The sequence below is a fragment of the Ahaetulla prasina genome, chromosome 4, assembly GCF_028640845.1.
Source record: "Ahaetulla prasina isolate Xishuangbanna chromosome 4, ASM2864084v1, whole genome shotgun sequence".
In the NCBI taxonomy this organism is placed as follows: domain Eukaryota; kingdom Metazoa; phylum Chordata; class Lepidosauria; order Squamata; family Colubridae; genus Ahaetulla; species Ahaetulla prasina.
This window is the reverse complement of record NC_080542.1, coordinates 8809352-8828242: the sequence shown is the minus strand read 5'-3', so window position 1 is coordinate 8828242 and position 18891 is coordinate 8809352. Positions and strand designations below refer to the sequence as shown.

At 41.1% G+C, this 18891-nt stretch overlaps 1 protein-coding gene across 1 annotated transcript; it reads left to right on the top strand.

Annotated features, from left to right (window-relative positions):
• The first annotated feature begins 10086 nt into the window (after positions 1-10086).
• LOC131197075 (vomeronasal type-2 receptor 26-like) lies at positions 10087-18688 on the top strand. Its single transcript, XM_058180704.1, has 5 exons — positions 10087-10283; positions 12329-12620; positions 14909-15772; positions 17529-17655; positions 17790-18688. Exons 1-5 carry the CDS (start codon positions 10087-10089, stop codon positions 18686-18688), a joined length of 2379 nt encoding a protein of 792 aa, XP_058036687.1.
• The last annotated feature ends 203 nt before the right edge of the window (positions 18689-18891 follow it).

The window sequence follows — 18891 nt, the reverse complement described above, 5'->3', positions numbered from 1 at the left end:
CTGGACTTCTCTGCCTTTTTAGTTTACCATTTTATAAATTGAAATGTAGGAAACCTCCTTGAATAAAACCTTATTACCTACAGTGTGAGGAGTTTTATTTATCTATTTATTTAAGAGAATTTATACAGCCATCCACTCACTGTCAGTGTCCTTGAGCTGCTGAAAAAATTATAAAATATACAAAGAATAAAAACACACCCCTGGGGATAACAGTCAATCAATTGAGCCACTTCATGGGTTCCTACCAACTCTAGGTTTCACAGGCATAATGTCAGGGCTGCTTCTGTTCATTGCCTAAGAAAGAAAAATCCTTGGCTCCATAGATTTGGAGAAAAGTACTTTTACTAGGAAGAAACTGAAAGCAGACGATTTCAAGCAAGCTATGAGGCAAAACAGTGCGAGTGCAGCAACTTCAAACACAGCAGAACATCAGACCTGAAAGCCATCTTTCTACCTTTGTGCCTTCAGACTTCACACCTGCCACAAATTCTACTGTGGGAAAATGGGAGAGGGGATTGAATAGAGTGAAGAAGACATGTAGCCAAAATAAAATTATTTCTAGAAAGTCAAGGCCGTGGTGCCCTGCAGCTGTGCTGAGAAGAATGAGGAGGTATCTTCTGGTCTGGAGGTTACCTGATTGGCCGTGTGGGGACATGTGGGTGAAGGGCAAGGTCTTGAACTTTCTTTTGGGTGTGGAAAACCCGGAAGCTTTCGGATTCAGGTTTTCCCAGATTTGCCAAGATGACATCTCTAATGAAAGGGGGCGTTGGTACTTACCTGAGACGCACCTTCTAGTTCAGTGGAGACAGCAGTCAGAGTGGGGGTGGAGCTCCTCTGTTCAGATTGGATAACTGAGTCTGTTGAAGCTGAAAGTCCCGCCCCTTGCTGCTGGGAACCCCAGATTTTGATGAAGGCGAGAAAAACCAGACTCAATGCGTCGTGGAAAATAGAGAAACAAATTTTATTATCCAAAACAAACAAACAAAAGAGGATCCAGACCGAAATAGGGAGGGGCTGACTGCTGTCTCCACTGAACTAGAAGGTGCGTCTCAGGTAAGTACCAACGCCCCTTCTCCGTTATGGTGGAGACAGCAGTCAGAGTGGGACATACCAAAGCCTAGTGTCCCTAACTATGGGAGGGATCGGTCTGGACAGATTCAACCTCAGATACAAGTACCTGCTGCAGCACCCTACGGCCAAAGGCAGCTTCAGCCGAAGCATACTTGTCCACTCTGTAGTGTCTAATAAACGGAGAGGGCGACGACCAGGTGGCTGCCCTGCATATCTCTGGCAAGGATGCCTGAGTAGACCAGGCCGCTGAGGTAGCTGCACTGCGAGTGGAATGCGCTGTTAAACGCAGGGGCCTAGGCAGGGATCTCATCTCGTAAGCCTTAGCTATCGTATGCCTAATCCATCTGCCTATAGTGGACGATGTCACCTTACGCCCTAAAGAAACAGGAAGGAAAGACACAAACAAGGACTCTGTTCTCTTTAACTCTGCTGTTCTCTTAATGTAAATTCTCAAAGCTCTTCGAACATCTAAAGTATGCCAACGGCGCTCTAACCCGTGAACTGGGTGAGGGCAAAAATTAGGCAAATTAAGTTCCTGCATGCGATGGAAAACTGAATTTACTTTAGGAATGAATGAAGGATCCAAATGGAGCACTACTCGATCTGGATGGAAAACGAAAAGATCACTGCGGACGGAGAGGGCAGCTAATTCTGAAATCCTTCTGGCAGAGGTGATAGCCACCAAAAAGGCAACCTTACAAGTTAATAGCCTCAGAGAAGTAGACCTCAATGGCTCATAAGGAGGCCCTGTTAGGGAATTTAGGACCAGCGAAAGATCCCAAGTGGGATATCTGTGGACCACAGGAGGACATAAATTTTTGGCCCCTTTGAAAAACCTCCTGATAGAAGGATGTTGAGACAAGGAAGTCAGTGGATCACAGGATAAAACCGTGGAAATAGCTGCTACCTGTCTACGAAGTGTGTTGAGAGCTAACCCCTTGTCTAACCCTTCCTGCAAAAATTCCAATATATGCAAAATGGAAACCCGGAGTGGAGAAACCCCCACCCTTTGACACCAGGAACAAAAAGCCCGCCAAGAGGCTGAGTAAATGCGCTCAGTGGAAGGCCTCCGGGACGCTAACATAGTCCGGATAAGCCTGGCAGACATATTGTCTCTTCTCATGGCGCCCCGCTCAAGCGCCAGGCGGTCAACTGGAGCCATAGAGGATCTGGATGAACCAGAGCCCCTTGAGATAACGACACTCTGCTGGGAGGAATCCTCCAGGGGGGAGCCACTGACAGCGACTTGAGATCTGCGAACCAAGACCTCCGAGGCCAGTGAGGGGTGATTAAGATGACCTCTGCCTGTTCCTCCAGAATCCGACGGACCACTCTCGGAATGATTGAGAGAGATGGGAACGCGTAGAGTAACCCCTCTGGCCATGGACTGCGAAGAGCATCGACTCCCTCTGCTAGATGATCTGGAAACCTGGCAAAGAAACGAGGAAGCTGCGTGTTCTGCCGTGTTGCGAACATGTCCACCACTGGAGTGCCAAATCGACATGAGAGGTCGTTGAACAGATCTGGATGCAGACGCCACTCCGCCTGGTCGATGACTTGACGACTGAGCCAGTCTGCCTGAATATTGGACACCCCTGAGATGTGTTCTGCAGTCAAGGACAGAAGATTCCGTTCTGCCCACAGGAATAGGGTCCTTGCTTCCTTCATCAAGGACTTGGATCTGGTGCCCCCTTGTCGGTTGACATGAGCCTTGGCTGTGATATTGTCCGTGAGAACCAGTACATGCTTGCCTAATAGATGGTTCTGGAAAAAACAAAGAGCTAGATAAATAGCCGGTAGCTCTAGCCAGTTGATAGGAAAACGGCATTCAGTGATGGACCAGCTCCCTTGAGCCAGCAGCGATTTGAGGTGTGCACCCCAACCGAAAAGACTGGCATCCGTAGTTACCACCAAATGATGAGGCTCGTGCAAAGGAGATCCCTTGGAAATCGCCGATGACAACCACCAGAAGAAGGACTTGCGAACCTCCTTGGGCAGTAGGACTTTGGAAGTGGAATTGCCTGTGCCCGCTCTTTGGAATGGCAACAGGAACCACTGGAGGTCTCTAGTATGAAATCTCGCCCATGGAACGATGGAAATGGTTGAAATCATCTTTCCCAGGAGTTGGGATAATGACAGCAAGGAAACTCTGCTTTCCTTTATTAAAGAACCAGCTAAAGATCTTAAACTACTCTGTCTCTCCTGAGATAAAGAGACTCTACCTAATATGGAATCAATATTTGCTCCTAAGTGAAGTAAACAGGTTGAGGGGGTCAAATGACTTTTCTCTATATTAATAGAGAAGCCATGTAAAGAAAGAGTCTGAACTACAATCTGTAAATCCCTTCTGGCCATTGACTCTGACGATGATAAAATTAAAATATCATCCAAATAACAATAAAGTCGAATAGGTATGGACCTAAGATGAGCTGCCATAGCAGCCAAGATCTTGGTGAAAACCCTCAGGGCAGAAGACAACCCAAAGGGCAGTGCCCTATATTGATAGTGAACCCCCTTATAACAAAACCGGAGAAACTTCCTATGATCCGGGAAAATAGGGATATGAAGATAAGCTTCAGTGAGGTCTATGGAAGTGAGGAAGTCGCCCTTCCGAACGCCATCTAGAATCGAACGAAGAGAGTGCATTTTAAACTTATGATAAACAATAAAACGATTTAGTCTCTTGAGGTCTAAAATGGGCCTCCAGCCCCCCGAAGATTTGGGAACTAGGAACAAAAGAGAATAAAACCCATGTCCCCTTTGCCTTACGGGAACTGGTTGAATAGCCCTAATCTCCATTAAATGCTTAACTGCTGCCGCCCCCGTTTATCCCTGTTACTAGATACCGGACAGCGAATGAAAAAATCTTTTGGAAAGGAAACAAATTCCAGAGACAAACCGTATCGAATTGTATTCTTAACCCAATTATCAGAAGTAGTGAACTCCCATTGATCCGCAAAATGGGCAAATCTGCCCCCTATGGGAGGACTAGCAATGCACCTATCGATGATGCCGGAATGGACGACTTCCTTCTCCACGAAAGGGCCACTTGGAAGGAAAGGGCCTACCCTGTGAAACTCTATCATGACCTCCTCTTTGTCTAGGAGCCCAGGACCCCTGGAACTTGGAAGAACCAGCCCCCCATTCGGAACCTCGAAAGGAAGATTGACGAGAAAAGGGAGTAAATCTGGCTTCCCCTCTGTGATAGACTGAAGGTAATATCTTTCTTTTGTCTTTAGTCTCGACCAATAGAGGGTCCAACGCAGCACCAAAAAGTAGCTCCCCTGCGAAGGGAGCTGATGCCAGCCTCCATTTGTGGCGGGCATCCGCCTGCCAATGTCTAAGCCAGAGTAAGCGTCGAGCCGTCAAAGCTGAAGCCATGGATTTGGAAACAAAACGTATGGCATGTAAAGTGGCATCCGCCGAAAATTGAACAGCTGCAATTATCTTATTCAGGTCCTGGTGGATACGAGTATCCTCTGCTGGAAGTTTATCCTGTAATTGTCTGAGCCACAACAAGGTGGACCTATTAAAGAAAGATGCTGAAGAAACCGACCGGATTGCCCAAGCTGCACCTAGATGAGCTCTCTGCAGGACTTGCTCTGCCCGTCTATCCTCTGGACGAAGGTTCTCTTCAGGCTGGCCCGGAATGGATGAGGAAGATGCCAGAGCTGCAACTGGACCATCTACAGTGGGTGTCTGTAGAGCTGAAGCTAATTTGGGGTCCACATTGAAGAAATGTTTGTCTGCTGAGGAAGGAACGGTAGAAGAACCAGGGGCTGTCCACTGGCGTTTGATTACGTCCATGAAAAGTGGGGGTGCTGGAATAGAATCCGGAACTCGGTCAGGTTCAGAAAAAAGAATGTCAGATGCACCCTTGGAGGATGATGCCACAGGTTGATCCGAGGAAGAACTCAATTGAGCCACATTCTTTGCCTTGAAAAGCAAGGACTTAAAAAGACTAGGAGGAAAAAGACCAGTAAATGCCGGCTGGTCAGGTAATAACCCTTCATCTTCAGACAGGTCAGGATCTCCCCTTTCTAATCCCTCCAAAAGAGAGGGATGGCTAGTTACTGAGTGGGTAGGCGAGACTGTACCCAGCTGTGACTGCATTTCCTCCTCTTCAGGATCCTCCTCCTCACTGATAGCCTTGAATGGGACAAGGAAGCCCTCTCAGATATCTGCATGCCCGATAAAAGGGTCCTTTGAATCGTCTGTTCAATGATTGCCTGAATATGTGGCGAAACAGGCAAAAGAGGCTCTGCCCCCTGACCAACAACGTGGGTTGCAGTAGAAGGAACTATCTGAGAAAACTCCTCAGGAGACTCAATAACTGGTGCATCAACTGTATGAGAAACTGGAGGAAGGGATCCCCCCCATAATGCGTCTGTAGGAATATCCACTGGGCAACATTGTAAGGAAGCTTGACCAGGAGAGGTAGAAATAATACCCTCTCGAATAAGAGACCCAGCAGAAGTACTGGGTTCTGGATTGGCCATTGAAGAAGAGGGTAAATTAGAGACTGCCCTACTACATATTCTCTGTATTGCTTCATCTCTTCTCTGCTCATCCCTCAGAGATGCTTTAGACGACTTACTGCGGCCTGAAGTAGGTGGGGCCTTGGTTTTCTGCTTGGAAACACGGCTGCACTTTGCAATAGGGGCCTTGGGAGAGACCCCTCCTGATGGACCTTGCTCCTCCGGCAATGGAGACCCCTGGCGTTTGTTGGATTTTGCCAAGGCCTTAGGCATGATGAAATATTAAGTTTCTAGACCTCAATAAGGCCAAAGAATCACTTCTCTTTTTTTTTTTAATTCAAAATGGCGGCCGCCAATAGAGAGAGGGAGAAACTGACTATTAAAGTCCGAACTGGAGGAGAACTGCAGCTGAAATAATGAGAGCACAAAGCTCCATGCCCAAATTAGCCCCTAACTCCGCCTAATGTAAACTTCAGGACTAATCTTCTGAAGACTCACTCCAAATGTGCTCAAAATAGCCGCCAGAGTTTGGATAGGGGAGGGGCGGAGTGAGCACTAAGCTCTAAGCGTCTCCTTCCGCAGCTGCAATAAGCGATCCATTTAAACTGTTTTGGGCGGGAAAAATCAGATCGCGCGAAATAGGAGACGGAGGGCTGGGTAAATTGCAGGCTACCCTGTGGGAGTGGAAACCAAACTCCTCAGCGATCATAATTAAAGCCGGGCGGCAAACTAATCCAAACAATTTCTATACCGCCCAGCAAGCCCTCGGCAGTGCTAGAAGCTGCCCCAACGATACTGGGAGTGAATAACTCCACTCATCCAATCCCTGCTGGCTTCGGGGGCGCTAAAAACCCCACCAAAAATATCCTGGAATGCCTGCAGCTCAACAGGATTGAAGCAGAAGTAATAATCACTTCTGCAACCAGCGGAGAAAAAATAAGAAAAACGTTACTCACAAGTATGTATCCTGCAAGTCAGGCAGGGAGAAATCCACAACGCAACCGTCCAGGCTGAACAACTGAGTCAAAATCTGGGGTTCCCAGCAGCAAGGGGCGGGACTTTCAGCTTCAACAGACTCAGTTATCCAATCTGAACAGAGGAGCTCCACCCCTACTCTGACTGCTGTCTCCACCATAACGGAGAATTAGCTTTGAGGAACTTCAAGCCTTGGAGTTTGATTTTTTGGGGGGTATTACTTGGAACCCTAACATTAACCCGAATCCCCTTTCAACCTAAGGCAGATCCCCTGAGCTACGGGGTGCTGTCCGGGGTCCTGAAGTCCAAGCATTGACCCGATATCAGGTGGTGCGAAGACTCACGGAGTATTACATTTAGAGCTCAAACCCCTTGTAGCTAGGCAACCGCAAACCAGAGCCAATAGACTTGACCTTGAAGATAACAGCAGCTGCAAAGCTGCAATGTAAGCTTCCCCTATTCCCTCCCCCTTATTCTATGGCATCAAGCAACAGGCTGGCTGACACCTATTGATAAAACCAGGTGCTCAGGGCTTGCAAAAAGGATCAAAATGCGGACCAATCTAATCTTAGCATAGATGATGTTCCAGAAAGAGGGAGCCATCACAAAGAAGCTACTTCTTCTGGGTCCCACTGTATGTCCTGACTTAAGAGAGGGGACCCACAATATTCCCTTCCTCCCTGCTCTAGTGGATCACATGGATATCATCAGGACGAGAAAGTTCTTCAAATAACCTGGTCCCAAGCCATGTAAGGTTTAAAGGTGCCAACCAGCACCTTGAATTTTATCCAGAAGCAAATTGTCAGCCAATGCAACTTCCAGGAAAGGTAACACCTGTGCACACCTGGGTCTACACAAAACCATACAGCTGGCTGCCTTTTGAACTAAATGGAGGTTCCGAGTATTTTTCAAGGGCAGCCCCATGTAGATTTCCATGCAGACTAGAGACTTATTAATTAGTGTCACTCATAGTTTATCACTTTTGTGAACTGAAATTTAAGGAACACCACTGTATAAAACCAATTGATGTCCCATTGTAAAGGTGTTTATTTTTTAATATAACCTCAGCCAGTTCCCCCAAAATTGCTTGTTGTTGTTAGTCACAAAGTCATGTCCAACCCATCACAACCCCATGGACAATGTTACTCCAGTTCTTCCTCTCCTCTATCATCCCTCGGAGTCCATTCAAGCTCACACCGACTCCATCCAGCCACCCCATTCTCTGTCATCCCCTTCTTCTTTTGCCCTCGATCGTACCCAGCTCTTCTCCAGTGAGTCCTTCCTTCTCATTAGGTGGCCAAAGGATTTGAGTTTCATTTTCAGGATCTGGCCTGCTAAAGAGCAATCTAGGTTGATCTCCCCTACGACTGAACTGTTTGATCGCCTTGCAGTCCAAGGGACTCGCAGGAGTTTTCTTCAACACCCTAGTTCAAAGGCCTCAATTTTTGGACGCTTAGCCTTTGTTATGGTCTAATTTTCACAGCCGTACATTGCAACTGGGAAAACCATAGCCTTGACTATATGCACTTTCGTTGGCAGGGTGATGTCTCTACTTTTTAGTATGCTGTCTAGATTTGCCATTGCTTTCCTCCCCAGGAGCAAGCGTTCTTTGGTGCTCAAAATTGCTTATACGAATAAAAAGTGTTTCAGCATAAATGTAGGCTTTTAATCTATTACTTCTCTGTGGTTCAAATGTTGCTTGTAGTGGGAGAAGAAAGAACATTCTTTAGATTATGTTAAAGCCAAGATGGTGCAGTGGTTACAGTGCAGCACTTCGGACTGCTTCAGCCGACTGCTAGCTGCAATTCCGCAGTTCAAATCTGACCGGGTCAAGGTTGATTCAGCCTTCCATCCTTCCGAGGTGGGCAAAATTAGGCCCAGATTATTGGGGGCAATATGCTGATTCTCTAAACTGCTTAGAGAGGGCTGTAAAAGCACTATGAAGCTGTATAGAAGTTTAAGTGCTATAGTGCTATTGCTAAAGTTTTTTTTCATAGAATGTATAAAACGTTAACAAGAAAAAAGAACAACGAATTAACTTCCAACTCTTTTCAGCACAGTAAAAAATACAGTTAAAAGCTCAATTTTTTATTTTTACACATGAATATATACTTGCCATTTCTATAACAACAATCTATCTAATCAGCAAAACCAAAATCAATGTTGCATTTCTTTCATCAAAAGCACAAAATCAAGAAATAATTTCCAAATAAAAAACATGATTAAGTATATTCTCATCTTTGAATCAAGCAACTAATTTAACCATTTCTGCTTTTTCTTCCTTGCTTTGAAAATAAGATATATTTCTGTTTGCACTTCATTATCTTTATAAATTACTGCTAATCATAGAAACAAAAATCAGTGTATTTTTTCAAATTCTTTAATCTTAAAGGGAAAAATACTTTTTATCCATTTTAAAACACTAAACTTTTTTTAAAAGAATCTAAAAGCAAAATGTTCTAATACATTTTTTAAAAAAATTTCCTCTCAAGATACAAACTTTAAAGTTCTCTTTCAGTCAAACCAATAACATTCCAAGTAATTCCAATTAACTCATTAAATTTAGATCATTCCCTTCAAGTTATCCTATAAAATAATAGGTTTTTTCTTGTATGCTTCCTTTTTAAAACTCGTAACTTTATTTCAAACCAATACATCGTTTTCTTTAACTTTTCTTAACGTAGATACTTCAAATACACTTTCAGTAATACTTTAGAAACTTTAAGAATTACTTAAGCATTACATATAAAAGAAAAAAATGCATTTTCAAACCCACTTTACATCAAAGCGTCTTTATTACAAATATCAGACCAATGAAAATCCTTCCCAATTCCAAAAAGAAAAAAAAGTAGACGTCCTCCTCATGGCTAGCTTTAAAAAAATTGTCACCCAAACTAACATTGTGGAACTAGTAGAAGTAGCCCCTCCTTTCTAGGAGGATCTGGAAGGAAACCATGGAAACTTCTTAACATGAAGAAACATCAAAATATCTATGAATTTTAATGCTATTCAAAGAAAGGGGAATTGTACTTATTATTTATTGTAAAAAAATAAAATAAATTCCAAAAATCAAGTGTATTCGGTATTGCAAATTTGCCTCAGTACATTGTAATAGCAATTGTGCATTTAGAAAAGCATTTAAACTTCAGCCACGTACTCCCTCAACAGAAACAACATAATTATCTCCTACGGGAATCACCATATTTTCTTCATTCGCCATCAAAACATGAAAGACTGCACAGAAGGTTATTTCAATTCAAACACAATCAATGTATCTTGAACCCCAGAGAGATTGAAACAAGGATAATAATGGCTGTGTGTCAGAGTCATTGCTACCACTTTCCTCCCTCTATTCTCCTCTGCCAGAGTATCTGTTCAAATGCTGATTCTATTGAAGACATGAATTTTCACTCTCATGGATATGCAAATACCCAACGGTGGGCACTCTGATTAGACTCACTCTCAGAAATAAAGCTTGAATTAATCACTGGATTAGCTATTGGAATAATGCAACCTTTATTGTAGGTTAGAATGAGAGACGGAGACATTTTCAAGAGTGAAGATGTTGCTCCTTCTAGTGTTTCTGGTGAAGAAAATAGTGACTCTGAGCTGCCCTGCAAGTGATGCTTTCCTTGTTCCACATGAGTGGTACCAACCTGGGGACCTCATCGTTGGTGGGATGATGTCCCACACCTATTACAACCTTCATGAAATTAATTTTAAGGAGCATTCTTATAAAACATCTTATGGCACACCAAGGTAAGGATTCTTTTTTTTTCTTTTTCTAAGGTTAATCCCAAAAATTGCTTATGAGAGTAAAAGGTTCTCAGTATAAATGTAGTCTTTATACCTAATCCAAATCTATTTTTCAAATATTTTTAATTATGGAATAAATCTTTTTATGGTTTATTGGTAAGTGAACACCTGTCTACCCTAGACGAGTTCAAATCGACCAGATGGATTATACCCAAAGGTTCTGAAGGAACTGGCAGATGAGATCTCAGAGCCACTGAACTATATCTTTCAAAGATCCTGGAGCAAAGGGGAACTGCCAGAGGACTGGAAAAGAGCTGATGTAGTTCCCATCTTCAAGAAAGGAAAAAAACAGATCCAGGAAACTACAGACCTATCAGCCTGACCTCAATACCGGGGAAGATTCTGGAAAAGATAATCAAGCAACGAATCACCGGACACATAGAAGGAAACAAAATAATAACCAAAAGCCAACATGGGTTTGTCAAAAACAGATCATGCCAGACTAATTTTATTACATTCTTTGACAAAGTGACAAAATTAGTAGACCAGAGGAATGCTGTCAGTATAATTTACTTGGATTTCAGTAAAGCATTTGATAAAGTAGACCTTAACCTACTACTAGATAAAGTAGAAAAATGTGGGTTAGACAGCACCACCACCAGATGGATTCGTAACTGGCTGACCAACCGCACTCAACGTGTAGTCCTCAATGGAACTACATCCACATGGAGGGAAGTATGCAGTGGAGTACCCCAAGGCTCTGTTTTAGGCCCAGTACTCTTCAACATCTTCATCAATGACTTGGACTAGGGGATAGATGGGGAATTCATCAAATTTGCAGATGACACCAAGCTGGCAGGAATAGCCAACACTCCAGAAGATAGGCTCAAGTTACAGAAAGATGTTGACAGACTTGAACATTGGGCGCTATCTAACAAAATGAAATTCAACAGTGAAAAAAGTAAGGTTCTATATTTAGGCAAAAAACCAAAATGCACAGGTACCGTATATGTGGTACCTTGCTCAATAGTAGTACCTGTGAGAGGGATCTTGGAGTCCTAGTGGACAACCATTTAGATATGAGCCAGCAGTGTGCAGCAGCTGCTAAAAAAGCCAACACAGTTCTGGGCTGCATAAACAGAGGGATAGAATCAAGATCACGTGAAGTGTTAGTGCCACTTTATAATGCCTTGGTAAGGCCACACTTGGAATACTGCATTCAGTTTTGGTCGCCGCGATGTAAAAAAGATGCTGAGACTCTAGAAAGAGTGCAGAGAAGAGCAACAAAGGTGATTAGGGGACTGGAGGCTAAAACATATGAAGAACGGTTGCAGGAACTGGGTATGTCTAGTTTAATAAAAAGAAGGACTAGTGGAGACATGATAGCTGTGTTCCAATATCTCAGAGGTTGCCACAAAGAAGAGGGAGTCTTCTTTGTGGCTGTTCTCCAAAGCACCTGTGGGTAGAACAAGAAACAATGGGTGGAAACTGATCATGGAAAGAAGCAACTTAGAACTAAGGAGAAATTTCCTGACAGTTAGAACAATTAATAAGTGGAACGACTTGCCTTCAGAAGTTGTGAATGCTCCAACACTGGAAATTTTTAAGAAAATGTTGGATAACCATCTTTCTGAGATGGTGTAGGGTGCAAAACATCTTTTGAAGACGTTTTAGTAAACTTAAGAGAACATCTTTTTTTAAAAAAAGATCTGTATTGTCACTTTGAACAAAACATACATACAATAAATGACAGATATATGCTGAAATTGTACATATTCCATTTTGGGGGGAAATTAGAAACTAAATGGAGTTCCATGAAAAAAGCATTATTTTTTATTTTATTGTAGAGGATATTTGTTGCAAATCATGCTATTACTGTAGAAAAGCAAATATGAACTGTGTACAATTTATTCTGTATTTTAGAAAAATCTATTACTTTCTTACCTTCATCAGAGAAAGAAATGTTTGCTATTTCATATAGAAATGATGCCACCTTATGAGAATTTGCCAACTTCCTTTTTCAACTGGGCTATTTAACTCATTTGCAGCGTATTAATCAAATTCTACCAGCACATCCTTGCCTTGGTTTTGGCTGTAAAGGAGATCAATGAGAACTCCCAGATCTTACCCAATGTCACTCTTGGGTTCCACATCTATGACAGTTACTATGATTCAAGGATGACTTATCGCACCACTCTGGACCTTCTTTTCAAATCCCAGGAATTTGTCCCTAACTACAAGTGTGATCGCCAGAAGAATCTCATGGCTATTGTTGGGGGATTGGATTTTGTCACATCATTTTATATAGCTGAAATTATAGGATTCTTCAAGATTCCACAAGTAAGTTCTGAAGGGGCTGAGCAGAAAATTATTATTCTTATGGTTGTTATGGAATAATTAATGGGCATCAAAGATTAAGCTTGTTTTTCTGCTAAGATGTTCTGCATTGCTTATAGTCTACTTCACATTCTTTTCTTAAACTACAATGCCAATTACAGAAAGTGAATATCAGGAGTCATGCCATATCTGGGAGATGCCTTACTGAATTCCAAGTAAATTTTATCCACAGCATTTCTCTGGTCCACTAATTTTATCACTTTGTCAAAGAATGCAATAAGATTTCCTTGGCATGATCTGTTTTGGACAAACCCATGTTGGCTTTCGGTTATTACTTTGTTTGCTTCTAGTTGTTCACTGATTTGTTCCTTGATTTTCTTTTCCAGAATTTTACCTGGTATTGAGGTCAGGCCGATAGGTCTGTAGTTTCGTAGTTGTTTTTTTCTCTCTTTTTTGAAGATGGAACTACATCAGTTCTCTTCTAGTCCTCGGGAAGTCCGCTGTGCTACAGGATTTTTAAATGATATAGTTCAATGGTTTGTCTGCCAGTTCCTTCCGAACCTGGAAGTTGGGGTGTAATACATCTGGGTTTTGGTGATTTGAACTTCTGTAGGTTAGACAGATGTTCACTTATTATTTTCTTCCCTATTTTAACTTTGGATTCTAATCTGGTGCAGCTTTTGATAGGTTGGACAGGGGTTTTTTCTTTTTGTGTAAAGACAGATGCAAAAAATGAATTAAGTAGTTCTTTATCCCTGTTGCTTGTCACCTTATTGCCACTTTCTCCCAGCAACGGGCCAATTGTTTCCTTGACTTTTTTCTTGTTTATAACCTGTTGGAAGAAGGTTTTTGTTATTGTTGTTATTTTTTACGTTTGTCGCAAGCCTTTGTTCATTATGAGCCTTAGCTTTCCTCATTCATCTTTACACTCTTGGTCTATTCGCTGATATTTTGCCTTAGTTATTTGCCCCTCTTTCAAATTTATACTTCTCCTTCTTGCCTTTCAATTTGTCAGAGAGTTATTTATGTAGCTATGCTGGTTTCTTTTGAGAGCTGTTATTTTTCTTCTTCATTGGTATTGTACTAGAATGGGCTTTTATAATCTCACTTTTCAAAATTTCCCAAGTTTCCCGAGTTGTTTTCCCTTTCAGGATTCTCATCCATGGAATCCTTCCAAGCTCTCCAAGTTCATTGAAAGTAGACTTTAGTTTGACTGTGTTCTACTCCTTGTGCTAGCATAACGTTGAATTCCAATATTGCATGATCACTTGCCCCCAAGGTTCCTGTAGCTTCAACACCTTCTATCACTTCATCTCTGTTAGTGAGAATTAAGTCCATTTTGGCTGATCCCCTTGTTCCCTTCTCTACCTTTTGGGAAACAAAGTTGTCTGCTAGGTTTATTCCATTTGTGGGTTTCATCCCACCAAGTTTCTGTAACAGCAACAATATCATATCTGCCTTCATTTACTTGAATTTCTAATTCACCCTGCTTATTCCTCATACTCTGGGCATTAGGGTATAGACTTTTGAGTCCATTTTGATTGAGCCTGTGTTTAATGACTACATTTTTAATTAATTAATTAATTAATTTTGTCAAACACAACAATATATATAAGTATAAGCATGAAATAACCATACAAATTGAATACAACTTAAGGGAACATTAGGACAGAAATGGTAGACATGCTGGTGCTCTTATGCACGTCCCTTAAAGACCTCTTAGGAATGGGGTGAAATCAACAGTAGATAGTCTTTGGTTAAAGCTTTGGGGATTTTGGGATGAGACCACGGAGTCAGATAGTGCATTCCAGGCATTAACAACTCTGTTACTGAAGTCATATTTTCTACAATCAAAATTGGAGCAGTTCACTTTAAGTTTAAATCTATTGTGTGCTCGTGTATTGTTGTGGTTGAAGCTGAAGCAGTCTTCGACAAGAAGGACATTGTAGCAGATGATTTTATGAGTTATACTCAGGTCATGCCGATGGCGGCGGAGTTCTAAATTTTCTAAACCCAGGATTTCAAGTCTGGTGGCATAAGGTATTTTGTTGTAAACAGAGGAGTGGAGGACTCTTCTTGTGATATGACTACATAACCTGTGTTGTGCCTGACTGCCCTTATTTTCTTGCCACCTGTTTGCTTAGTGCACTTGGTATGGCACTCACTATTAAATGCTGGATTTTACTTGCATTATCTTGTTCCTTGGTTATATTTTACATGAAAACAATATAGAAAAATTAAATTTAATTTAATCTAAAGACTCTAAAGAATATTACTGAACTTTCTTTTAGCTGACATACGGCTCATCAGCCCAAGAGGAATTTCAGACCAGTAAGCTCTCTTCACTTTATTTCATGGTCCCCAAAGAGGACCATCAGTACATTGGGATTATCCAACTACTTCGTCATTTCAGATGGACATGGATTGGGATATTTTCTGTTGATAACAACAATGGAGAAAATTTCTTACAGAAAATGCAACCTTTACTTTCAGAGAATGGAATCTGTGCAGCATTTATAGAAAGCCTTGCTCAACAGCTCCACTTAGAAAGATTCTTTGAACTTTCTCAAATGATCTCCACTATTTCCTTTAATATGATGAATAGCAAAGCCAATGTGTTTCTTGTCTATGGAGAAGCCTGGACAATTATATGGCTAAGATACATAACATTTCTGCTAGATCCTGAAAACAAGGAAACTGCATTATTAACAAAGGTGTGGATCATGACTGCACAAATTGATTTTGTATTACCAGGCACTCATATCAGATGGGATCTGAAGATGTACAATGGGGCTCTTTCCTTCACTGTTCACTCAACAGAAGTTGTAGGTTTCAAGGAGTTTCTTCAGACGACAAATCTTCTTTCGGACTACAGAGATGGGTTTCGGCAGAATGTTTGGGAACAATCATTTGATTGTTCCTTTCCAAAACCAGAATTACAAGAAACAGACAGTAGGCAGTGCACTGAGGAAATGAAGCTGGAGGATCTTCCCGCATCTATATTTGAAATGGAAATGACTGGGCACAGCTATAGTGTCTACAATGCTGTTTCTGCTGTGGCTCATGCTTTGCAGGCTCTACACCTGTTGGGTTTCAATAGGAAGAAAACTATGATGGGTAAAAAGACTGATCTTCCAAATCTGCAGGCTTGGCAGGTATTCTCTTTGAATTGGACTCTTCTTTTATTTCAGTGAGCAGTTTGATGTAGAATGATGTTTTGAACCCATTCTGCAAAGCCTTAATATTTTCTGCATGTAGAATCATCTTAAGTATGAGAAAAACATAGAAACAAGGAAGAATTTCTTGATAGAACAATGAATATATGCAAACACTTGCCTTCAGAAATCATGCGTGCTACATATCTGGAGATTTTAATAAAGCGATTGGAGAGACATTTGTCTAAATCATTGTAGAGTCTTCTCCTTGAGCAGGGTGGTGTACTAGAAAACCTCCAAAATGCCTTCCAACTCTGTTGTGCTGTATAAAACAGATAGAGAAAAACTGTTTCTGTTCTTATTTTGCCATTCACGTATTCTTGTATTCTGAGCACTCAGAAACAGTTGTAAAAATCATGATTTAAGTAGCAGTAGGAGTTATTTAATAAATCTCCATAGATTGCACAATAAGAGTTAGTTAAAATGATAATTTACATTACCTTTCATTGATTTTTCCAAAAAGTAATCAATTCTCCAAGAGCTTTTGTGTGGCTCATGAACTTTTCATGAGTGACAAGCTGAGCTTTCTGTCTCTGTCAGAGATTTAGAGCAATAAAGTGGTGGTCCTCCTTAGATGTGACATCCATAGTTTGAAAGAACTCTATAGTCTCTGTTTCTCACTTTTCTATCAAAGAATGCTTAAGTCTCAGATTCCAAAATCTGGCTAAAAGAAATTAATTGGACTCCCGAATAGCTTTGTACCAGTGAGGAAAGATTACATATGATTTGTCTTAAATTACTTGTTTAAGTAGTGGACATAAAACACAATTGAAGGACTTGACAAAATTCCAAAAGTCTATTTTCATTGTGCTTCAGTTTATTCCTATACCTTTCCTTAAAATAATATCAAATAAATAATGGAATGGACATGTACATTTCCACGCAATATTGATGATCAAATTTCTAAGCATACATATTTAATAATAGTTATTTGAATAGGAAGAATGTGTGAATGAAACTTGAATATGTTGTTCTCTTCTCTGTTATATTGCTTTCAACTGTCTATCTCTTCTCTTTCAAGTAGCTCCATCCATTTCTTCAAGGCATTTCTTTTAACAATTCAGCTGGGGAGAGAGTGTTCCTGAATGAGAAAAGAGAAGCAACAGGTGGATTCGACATCACCAACTTGATCATTTTTTCAAACAGATCCCTTCAGAGACTTAGAGTTGGAAAGCTGGATCTAGAGACTCTGAAAGGGAAGGAATTATTCATTGATGAAGATGTGATTTTCTGGAATCCCAATTTTAACCAGGTTTATAAATTGTTGTATCAAATGTACTGTAATCCATTATGTCCCGATATTGAACACAATCCATTTTGAAATCTCATTTGTGGTTTTTCAAAATAAAGAGTGGCACATTCTTTTCAAATGTTGTTTATGATCCAGTACTCAACAATGTGACAAAATGATATCACAATTACAAAATTCATATTTGATTTGCATTCCCATTTAAAATCACAAGAGTGGTCATGTTTCCATGAAATTGTCGCCCTGTGTAACTATTTAGTCTCCCTGCCCTTCAATCAGGACCTTTTCTACATCAATGAAGTTTCTACATCTTTTTAAGTTGTGGATGAAATTAATAAATTCAGTATTCTTTTGGGAAGTCAAAAATAATTTCCCTATATAACGGATGAAAAAATACAAGCAGTTTTAAATATCTCACTTTTCAAATCCTTTTATGATTATCACTAGATTCCTCCAATTTCTCGATGCAATGACCCCTGTTTCCCTGGATCCTGGAAGAAAGGGATTGAAGGGGATCAGTTCTGCTGCTATGACTGTGTTCCCTGCCCAGAAGGAAAGATTTCAAATCAAAACGGTAGGGTACGAATTCTACAATTTTTCCTTAGACTTAAGCAAACATTAATAAACTACTTGATGCATAAAATTAATAAGGTGATTTTCAGTATTATGGAATGCATAGGTGAAAAAACTCCTTGAATTTTTTTATAGATACAGAAGATTGCTTTGAGTGTTCAGAAGATCATTATCCAAATCAAGAAAAGAAAGGATGTATCCTGAAACTTCTGGTCTTTCTATCTGTTCAAGAAACCTTAGGAATTGGTTTATCGTCAGCAGCTCTTGGTTTCTTCTTCTTGACATCTTGGGTACTTGGAACTTTTATTAAGCACAGGGATACTCCCATTGTCAAAGCCAACAACCGGTCCTTAACTTATACCCTCCTTGCCTCTCTTCTCCTCTGTTTTCTCTCCTCTTTGCTCTTCCTCAGCCAGCCTGGCAAAGTGACCTGCCTTCTCCGACAATCAATGTTTGGGGTCACTTTCTCTGTGGCCATTTCTAGTGTATTGGCCAAAACCATCACTGTGGTTGTGGCTTTCATGGCCACTAAACCAGGATCTCAGATGAGGAGATGGGTGGGGAAAAGATTGGCCTTTTCTATTGTCCTTTCTTGCTCTCTCATCCAAGTATGTATTTGTATTCTTTGGTTGTCAACATCTCCCCCATTCCCTGAGTTGGACATGCACTCAGAGCTCCAAGAAATGATTTTACAATGCAATGAGGGGTCAGTTTTCTTCTTTTATTGTGTCTTGGGCTACATGGGTATCTTGGCCATTGCCAGCTTTATTGTGGCTTTCCTTGCCCGTAAATTACCTGACAGCTTTAATGAAGCCAAGTTCATCACCTTCAGCATGTTGGCCTTCTGCAGTGTGTGGCTCTCCTTCTTTCCAGCCTATCTGAGCACAAAAGGCAAAGCCATGGTAGCTGTGGAGGTCTTCTCCATCTTGGCCTCCAGTGCTGCACTACTGGGATGCATATTCCTGCCAAAATGCCACATCATTGTTTTGCGGCCTGACCTGAACCGCCGGGAGCAACTCACAAAGAGAGATTAGTTCCTCCTGTGATCTTTCTGGCTCAGCAGAAAGTTTGAAAGAATGCTTTCTACAAGAAACTTATAATAAACCTATCGAAACATAAATTTTTATTTCTGTTAAAGAACAGTTAATGTAGAATATTTATGATTGTTAACTTTTAATATGATTGCCCATTCCAAAAGAAGTGGTCGTTTTGCTGCATTTTACCATTTTTCAATTTG